The following is a 10,103-nucleotide window of genomic DNA, read 5'->3' on the forward strand; positions in this document are numbered from 1 at the left end:
AACAGCCAGGATAACATAAAGATAAAATACAGTGTAACTAAAAAGATGAGAGAATTGGGCATAGATTAACATTATTAATTTGGACCTGCAAGAAATGTAATCTTATACGTTTGTTAAAAATAATATGAAGCATGGATATAGTGTGTAATGGAAAGGTAGATTCTTGGGAAAATGTACATGATACATATAATAAACTAGATAAGTGCATGTTTATTATTGTTATTATTTATTATTTAAAGTTAAGCATATGCTTTCTTGAATTGAGGGCTATATGGATAAGACAAAGTTTGTACTGGATGCTGTAGCAAAATAAACTAGTGCAACTATGTATTGTGCTGCATTCAAAGATATGTCCTATCATGGACCAGGGAGGTGGTATTCACAGTTTATACAGATTTGATTCAACCAAAGGTGAAATTTAGAATTCTATGCACTGCTTTTCCCTTCTAAAAAAATCAAAATAATACATTTTTCTGAACATTCAAATAAGTATCAGAGCAATTTTTTAAACAGTGGAAATAATACAAAACTAAGGACTAGTTTTGCAAATACTTACTATCCGGCAAACATTTGTGTGCATGTTTGCTGGACAGTGGGCCCTTAAAGATTAAACAGTAAAAACTAATCATTGGTTTTATTTAAAGGTAAAATAAAATGTTATTTTGATAAGAAAATAATATTTCTAACATTTTATACAAAATCCAATGCAATCAGTTTAATGTCCACTTCTTTAATATGTGAAACTCTGTGTAATATTAGGGATGCTTATTATTGGAATAATTTTGTACATTGCTTCCATGTATTGAAATTATTTGATAATATTAAAAAAAATAAGATGAATATTAAAATGTATTTTATTTTTTTAGTGTTTGTTGCAAAATCATTTGGATTCTGTTATATTGTTTGCTACTGTACTGCCTGAAAAACTCTGCATTTATTTTATAGACAATTGCAAAAGCAGAATTTTACTTTTGATCGGATGGTGAACCTTCCCACAAATCTTCAGTCTCCAGGTTCATTATTAACATGTATCACCATTTACAGAAACTATTACAGAAAACACTTCACAGTGTAGTGGCATATCAGTAAATAGCTTCCAATTTTTGTCAGCTTGAGGCTAACATCATAGTATGGTTGTAGGCTGCTATACCCTCAAACTCTTCCAAGTAATTTTGCCCATGGATGTAGAGTTCCTCTCTATCCCCAGATCTTCTGGTCACTCGCTTGTATACATTTGGGACCTGGATTCAGGCAGGACAACATCAACATGCAAAGTTTATGCCTTGGGTGGGAGGAGGAAGGTATTAAGTAAAAAGATCAGTGAATGGAGTAGGGAAACCAATGAGTTTATTTCTGGTTTCAACCTAAAAGTGATAGCTTTATACGTCTTGTTACTTGATGCACGTTTCTTAATGTTGCATACTATTTCTGCTGTCTTAGTTTATATTTCTTTCGTTTATTAACCAAGTTTCCGTTTTTATTTTTTAGTTTGGAAATGAGGAGCAGCAGCTGGCCTGGGCAAAGCGAGAGAGTGAGAAAGCAGAGCAGGAGAGGCTGGCTCGATTGCGAAGACAAGAACAGGAAGACCTTGAATTGGCTATTGCACTCAGTAAGGCTGATATGCCAAACTCTTAAATACAAGTCTTTGGGCTCCACCCAATGCAAGTCAAACCCTTTAAAAAAAGGTTTTGTAAAATTTTTGTTTTATGTTGTTAAGTAATTGTAGTCACCTTTAAGTCAAAGCATAACAAGATTGGCTGGTTATATCAAACTGGGCTCTCCATGGCTTTTCAAGTACATAATGCACAGGAAACACACTGTAAAAATTGTATTATATTTCCTAGATAAAAGTTACTGCTTGTAAGAAATGTAACGTATGACCCTAAGGTACTGAAAGCAAAGTTTCGTTATAATGCAGACAGTGTTGCACACAATAAGCTGCAATTTGTGAATCTGGCTTTTATTACCTGAATTCCATTGTCATTGTTTTGAGGCTGCAGTATGAATAATAAAATTATAGAAAATGACACTTGTTAAAAAAAAAAAGGGTATGTTTATAAAATTATCACTTAGATTTCAGTTCTTTTTGTTACATTTATTTAATTACTCATAGTAGGCCAATGACCATAAAACCACCTAGCTCAAAGACTTTAGGGCAAATTATTTCTTAGGTGTTCACCTTTCATCTGTGAGATATGGCTTATCTTATGAAAGAAACTCTGATTATTTATATATTAGATGCATAGCGACATAACTCGTGTAGAGTCAATCATATTTTGAATTCAAAGCCTATGAGACTTAATAGCTTCTTCTTATTTAAACATGATTATTTGCATAAAATTTTTTTTTAATATTTGTACATGGTGGTATTAAAAGGAGTGATCCTGATATTGTAAATTAGACAAATGATGACTCAGTTCTAAATCATGGGATGAAATATAGATTAATTCCATGAACAAGCATGAAGACAGGAATTATCGTGTTTGAGGCTTTTTCTACATAATGTTGAACAATTTCACACTTTTTAAATTTTAATTTTGAACTGCAGTCTTCCCTGCAACCATATTTTCCCTTCATTTGCTCCAACAGGCAGAATATAGGGCTATTATTTGTATGATCCAATTGACTATGTTACAATCTCTACCTCGGAAGTGATTAAGTGTGTGCTCTCATTTTTAAATATTATGGTTGATGATTAATCTCGCTGCCCGTCATTAAAAGTTATACAACTGTTGTACAGACTAGAAAGTTCTTTATTTTAAACTAGCCCAAGTTCACACAGAATTTATTTGCCAGATAGATAGAATAAATGGATATTCATGCAAAAGTTACAGCAATATTTGTAGAACAGATAGGCTTAAAAAAACAGCCTATCTACTGATAGCACTAATTAGGCCAGTATGTCCAGCTTTTTTATAGACTTCCAGAATTCAGGGGGGATGTTACATGTATTTTATAGAGGTAATACAACATGTATTTTACTTGTTACGGATATAAAATGAGTACTTATGGTATTTTTTGCTGTGAATTATTCATTTATAGAAACTGCCTTTTCTGGTAAATTACAGGAATCTCAGCACTTCATTTGTCCTTGCCTTGTGCTTTGGTTTTGTTTGTAAATGGAGTGGGCATTTAGGGCCAAATTTTCAAAATGTTCTTTGTGATACCTGTATTTGCATCCCCAATTCTGTACATGTGCATTTTGGCTAGTTAACATTCTGAATGTCCGAAAGTGTGGCCCTCTGCTTGTAAAACATTCTCTGTTGGATAGCATTGTATTTCTTCATCTTCTGTAATGTGTTTACATTTTTGTGTGTCCCTGTTTTGTTTTATTTTTCCTTTCACAATGATGTTAGTGCCTGTTTTTCCAGTCAAACAATTCCTACATTCTAATTGCCTCATTCTGGATACTTTCCTCACACAGACATAAGAATCCCAGTAGGGATTATTTTTTCTGATGACTAGTTTTCAGACCTAGAAATGTAATTAAACATTGATTGTCTCAGGACAATGCTGCATTTGCATTGAAAATCGACCCTAAATTGAGAACATCCATTTTAAGGTCTTCTGACAGAATATATTTGACAAAACTGAAGCCTGTCATTTCAGAAGACATTGTACAGAGTTGCTGATCCCTGAATGTGTGTGTAACTCCTGTTTAATGTTATTACAAATGATATGGGCTTTTAAATTTGAATCATGAGGGGAGAAGAGACCCCTAAATATTAACAAAACGCATATGTTTCTGTGTTGTCCTGTATTTGATGTAACAAGCTGCCATGAACACTGTTGGAAATAATCCTGCCATACTTTCAGTACTTGATGACCTATGTGGTCCCTTCCAACCATAACTGTTTTTCTGTAAAGTATATTATGGAGAGTTTATGGGCTTGTCTACATGATAGTATAATGCACTCTGTGTGAGTGTGATTTCTAAATCACACTAATGTGTTATGGATTAGTTGGTCCACGTTGACCCCTAGTGTGAATTAACACAGTACTGGTTCAAGAAGCACTATGTTAATGAGCATTAATGTAGTGCTGTTTGAACCAGTGCTGCACTAGACAGATCTGCATGGACTGATTAGTGTGCTATACACATTACAGAGGTGTGATTTCTAAAGCACATTAGAGCGCATTACCTAACTGTATGGACAAGCCCTAAGTTATCAAGTCTGATTTCAAGTTTCAGAACACTCTCTTTTCCTTTGGTCCACGACACACTGAGCTCATGAAAGCAAATAGATCTACTTGTACCTAACATCAATACAAAGTTTTTACCATTAAAGGGGGTTGACTGTAGTATATACTTACATGGCAGGGCTGTAGATGTAATCCTAACTATATAGTCAGATCAAATCAGAAACAGCTGTATGAGACAGTATGTGCCTTTTCTCAGTCCACCTTTTACTACAGTCATATTGCTTCAGAGAGATAGTTGCCCCTGTTCTTTGAGCTGTTGTTGCAGTTTTGTTATTTTATTTTGTCTTCTCTTGTATTTTTTCTGTCTTGTGTACATATATATTTTGCATTTGTCTTAGTACCTCTCTTACACATCTAGCTCTTCCAAGTTGAAAAAATAGGCTGTTGGGATGCAGGATGAAATTTAAAAACCTGTATCTCTGCATATAAAGCTTTTAGATTCATTTTTTTTTTCATTTTCAGTAACAGTTCCTACTTTGTAGGATTTTTCATTCCTTATGCAGCTGAATAATCTCATGTGCTGTGTCAAAGCAACTGCAATATCTGAGTCCCCTTCGAAGTGTAGCGTGAACACAGGGGTCATGCCTTTGATTTTACAGCCACATTAGGCCACTGCTTTTCTCCCTTTACAATTAAAAGATTTTACTTTTATTGCAAATGCTGCTTTTATAGTAATTTCCTCTTTCATCTCTCCTCCAATGTATGGTATCAATTGCCCTCACCTCTGACTGCAGGGTCAAGCCACCTTCTCCAAGTTGGCAGTGCCGTTCCATAACCTATCATTAGGAGGTTCACTCTCCTCCCCTGCAGCCCAAGGAGTAAAAGCATTACTTCTGGAATACACCAGGCCTGAGGAGTGAAAGTTACAAGATTGCATTCAAGCTTGGGTCTTTGTGTGGTAAAGTGTGGGGGTGGGGGGAGTGACATAATTTGTTTCTCTTCTGCTCAAATGAAACAGTATCTTTAAACCAATTTATAAAGGAATTCTACTGCTGGATCTCTGCACACAAATGGGGCATGTGGATGAGCTAAAGAGCCTGATTACTCAGAAAATTTATGTGCCATAGAAAGAATTTCAGCCACTTTATCATATCTCTGAAATCTTCTAATATAATTGTGTTACTTCTGTGATATTCAGTTAGATATTACCTCACCAACCTTGTTTCTCTTACTTCTGTGATAGTTAATGTTTTTGGAACTCAGTATGAAGTCAGAAAAGTGAATTTATCTAATATATATATTTAGTATTATAACCAAGTATAAACTTTGATTGTACCTTCTGGGGTATATAGCCTTGTGTGGCCAAATATTGAGAATGAGCCAGTAGCAAAAGGTCAAGCAAATTAACCAAACAGGAATCCAAGAAAATATGTAGTTAATCCATTTACAATTGCAAACATGCAATAACCCTAAACTGTTCTGAGATGGTTTTAATTTGGAAAGAGAAGGGATAAATTTTAGAAGGCTGAAGTCTAGGAAACGTCCCTCTGATTTCTTTCTGTAATATCTAAGTTTCTCCTTGTAGAAAGCAGTCATCTTCATTCTTCTCTACCCTTAGAAGCAACATTTTTTATAGAAATCACTCCACTTCTTCTCCTAAAGCAAAAATTTATCAGAACACATTAATCTTTCCTTCTTCCACCAAACACTGAAATCTTAACCACAAGTAGATTCACTTCAGGTTGAGCAGATTGGTGTGCACGCACACAAAAATAAGGTTTATCTGTATGTAAATACCCAATAAATAAGGTATATCTGTATGTAAATACCCAATAAATTATATAACAAAGATAGTGTGTATACATTCACACAAACTATATGTTGTATATAAGTATATATGTGCGCTATAAAGTGTATATGCAGTAAATATATAGTATATTACTATATACTGTAAAAATGTGTATATATGTCTATATGCATATGTGCATTTTCTATACAGAAACGGGAAATGAGACCTTTGTGGTTAGAATTTCAAAGTTCTGGCAAAAGAAAAAAATTAACTTCCAGTCATTTCATTCAATAATGCTGTTATTGGCACGACAAGCTGTGTTTGTTGCCAGATGTCAGAGACACCTGAGAGGTTTGTCTGTCAAAGGTGAGTACAAATCTGCCAAGGTGGCGTTTGACAGTGTGGTTGGGATATTATCACCTGTGTCCACTTGCACTTGCTGTCCATTTCCAATCTGCTGGCATGTGTCTGTGTTGGAAGGCATCTCATTCCCTTCTCTCAGCATTAGACAAAGCTTTGCCTCCTAGTTTTTTGTTGAATATTTTATTGTTGAATTAAAGAATCTTTCACATATCTTCATATTTGGACATTAGGTAAAAATGTGGTAGAAGATGCCTTTTTCCTCAATCTCTTGTCTGTCATTTTGGTTGCACAGTCACTCTTCTCTGGGTTCAAACTGTGTTTTGTTTGTTTCTCAGTTTCTACCTACATTTTTGCCTTAGGAGAAGTGACTATGCATTGCATTTTTTCTTCAATGAAAGAATTAAGATGATTCTGTTTTCTACAGGGAGAAATCATTAGACCACAGTATGTAAAACAATCTCAAAGAAGGTGCTAGATTTCTATAGTAGTATGTGTGTGTTGAGTATATACATCTGCATTTATGAAGTACAGTCGCTACTGGGGTGACTCATGGCAACCATTGATTACCACACAGCAACACTACACTGCATTTCAGACTGAAATGGAAGAAGACTTTTATCCAATTGAAACTAGGCTTTTACAAAATATTCTTGTTGTAGGGACTGCCAACCGTTCTACCATAGCAACAGATAATACTAAGGGATGTACTGGTACTTCTGTACTGTTGTATGAGACTTCATATGATCAGCAAAGTTTTCCTTATGAAACCTCTGGCCTAATTATTTTTAAGTGGGGTAAGTGATCAGTCTGTAATGTATTTTGTTTTATATAGTGTGTTCTTAAATGTAAGGAAATTCCAAGCTTTATCTGTTAAAGTGTGGCCCTTTTTTTTTTTCCTGGTCTATGTGAAATCCTATTGTTAGACACTTCATAGAAATCACCTTGTCATCACTTCAGCTTTGCTTTTTAGCTTTTCCAGGGTTCTTGTAACCCTTTTGGGGTTTACCATTTTATTTTTGAAATACTTCTCCGTATTTGTCCTGAAGATTCAGCACTTATGGAATTTTGGTCTAAGTGTTAGGAATCATCATTTTCTCCATGTATAAGGATCATTCCTATTTTCCATTTGTCTTTATTCCTGACTCTCAGAAAATGCATTTCTATTTAATTCCAATGTTCCAAAATAAGTTCTGTCAAACAGATGTTTTGTTTTGACCTGTGCTAATAGACTGTGTAATTATAAATGCATTGTCCTATCCCAGTCGCAATTAAATTACCAAATAGTAATAGTTAAATCTTTACAGTCCAGCATTTACATCTTTTCTACAGACCTCCCATTCACAATCAAATCCATTTACATTTTCTGAGTAAGGAAATTTTGTCACAAATTCTGCTTTGAACATGATGGAAACGTTAAGGGTTTTTTAGGATGAACAAGTTAACTTTTAATAATTGCTGACATTTGTTTTATCAGTTGTTATTTTATGGTTCTTTTTACTTGAAAGATGTATAAATAAAAGGCTGAATTGTTATAAATGCCGCAGTCATTTAAAATAGAATTTTCATTTACTCCAACTTCTGCTTTTCCCTTTAAAACTAAATAACTTTAAAAGGGAAACTTAATATAAATGGTTCCTTCTGCTGTTAGTATGATGACAGTGCTATGTTCCTTAATGTCCCTCTTAATATGACTCTGTTTAGTCTGATGGAAGTTACAGGCTAAGAAGGTGAAAATATAAAGTAGAAACTGCAGCATTTACCAGAAATTCACTAGTCTATCCAAATATGTACATTACTGTAGTTATATTTATCCTTTAAATATCATATAACAAATTGGGAAAAGGTGTTTTTAATTTTAATCTTTGCCATGTGTTTATTGTTTAATACAAGAAGAGAAATGTTATTGTTTAATATAATAAATGTAAAGTTACTTTTTTTTGGAGTTCCGTGTCCCTGATTTCACAAACTATCTTGGGTCAAATTTGTGAATCTTGTTTAGAATTACATTTTTAGGTTGTATATTTTTTTCTGGTTGTTGGCCTGTCCACACTATTTCCCCCTCCCATGAACCACACTTGGCGCATACCATCCAGTCACAAGATCTTATACCACACCTTCTACAAAAACTATGTCCCATAATGTTAAACCTTCCAGGGAATTAGCATAGGGAGGAGTTGTGAGAGCATTTCAGACAGCCCCTTACATTGAAGTGTGTTTATGCACTGGCCTGAAAGAGGTTTAATCCCTTTGATTCCTTATTATTTCTGCCATATTTCATGTACTCTGTGTCTGTACATAGTGGTGTGTTAACAATAGAGTACCATTTCAGGTCTCATCTGTTATTCTTGAAACTACTCCCCAGAAATATATTCAGCTCTCTAATTTTATTGAAGCCAAGATTTTCATCTTAGTTTCAATGTCCTCAGCTAGTTTAACAAACTTCCTATCCTCCCCACTATACATCCCCTCATCCTGTAATGCCCCATCTTAATCTTACAGGCATGGGGTCCAGATCTTTCTCTTCCTTCCATTTAATTATTTGGACTATGAAGTACAATGTAGTCAAGTACATTTCAAATCATATTACATGCCTCAAACTCCTTTCCTCAGGGTATGTACAATCTAATAGGATGTGCTGTACTAGTGATCCAATACAGAGACTGATAGGTCTTTTTTTTCTTTACATAAAGGAGTGAGGAAGAGGGCTCTCAGGAGGTGAGGGGGAAAGATAAGTGGGACACTAAGTGTCAAAAACCCCAAGCTACCTACCAGCTCCCAAACTTCAATAAAAAACACACCACAATCTGATTGCCCACCCCCCAAACACAACCTAACACTATGGTGTATTGTGTGTGGAAGGTCCTATACTGATTTGCCACTAATCCTAACCCTAGTTGGTGTCCAGTAGTTTAGTGGTTGCAAGCCACACTAACTCTTATTCCTCCCAGCATATACCAAAGTGACAGTGCAGCTGCAGTGCATGGATGAAGGAGGAGTCTGTTAGAAGACAAAAAGAAAAGGAGGACTTGTGGCACCTTAGAGACGAACAAATTTATTTTATAGCTAAGCTTTCGTGAGCTACAGCTCACTTCATCGGATGCATGTTAGAAGACAGTCACTGAGCATCCGAGCCAATAGGCATTGTTCTGAGTCAATCACTTCAAAACAAAATGTTTGCAGCCACTCCCCGTGTGCTAGTTACCATCTTCATGGCAAATGATATGGAAGGTAAACAAATGAATGTTTGTTGAATAAGAAATTAAGAGCATTCATACTTTTGATGCAGCTTTCACTGTGTGTGTGGAAATAGTTTAGTGCAATCCAAAGACGCAGGAACAATTTTAAATCCTGACGGCATCTGGCATTCAAGGACTGCAGAGGCTGTAGCCTTTCCTGATGATGTGCTTCCTCAACTCTGTCTGTTAGCTGTCAGAAACATTGTGCCTCTGGCCCCTAGGCTTCTATTAATGCTCCTCCTGACCACAGATCAATAGAAAGAGCTTATAGACAGGAGCAGTGAACATTCCTTGTTGTTTTAGGAATAATCCCTTGATTCTTAGAAATGGTTTCTGCACCCAGCTTCAGCTTCATCTGTTCAGGGAATGAGACTCAGTGATTCTAGGAATGCTTTGACTTTTTTTTTTTTATAGGTACAATAGAACATCAGAGTTACAAACTACACACCTCACTTGGAACTGGAAGTATGCAATCAGGCAGCAGAAACCCAAAAAAAAGCAAATACTATACAGTACTGTGTTAAATTTAAACTACTAAAAAATAAAGGGAAAGTTTAAAATAAGATTTGACA

The 10,103-nt window shown here is 35.2% G+C and overlaps 1 protein-coding gene across 7 annotated transcripts in view; it reads left to right on the top strand.

Moving 5' to 3' along the window:
• The window catches only part of EPS15L1 (epidermal growth factor receptor pathway substrate 15 like 1), an 80,987-nt gene extending 72,757 nt beyond the window's left edge, over nucleotides 1–8,230 (top strand). For 5 of the 7 annotated variants that reach the window (XM_077805384.1, XM_077805385.1, XM_077805389.1 and 2 more), the window contains 2 exons: nucleotides 1,489–1,609; nucleotides 4,938–8,230. In XM_077805384.1, the coding sequence (XP_077661510.1) occupies nucleotides 1,489–1,609; nucleotides 4,938–4,978 (162 nt within the window). In that variant the 3' untranslated portion in view covers nucleotides 4,979–8,230. Of the gene's footprint in view, nucleotides 1–1,488; nucleotides 1,628–4,937 lie in introns of those variants that run through there. The other 2 variants (XR_013344546.1, XM_077805387.1) reach the window with 2 other exon arrangements.
• The last annotated feature ends 1,873 nt before the right edge of the window (nucleotides 8,231–10,103 follow it).

Source organism: Eretmochelys imbricata, chromosome 25 (genome assembly GCF_965152235.1).
Source record: "Eretmochelys imbricata isolate rEreImb1 chromosome 25, rEreImb1.hap1, whole genome shotgun sequence".
Lineage (NCBI taxonomy): Eukaryota > Metazoa > Chordata > Testudines > Cheloniidae > Eretmochelys > Eretmochelys imbricata.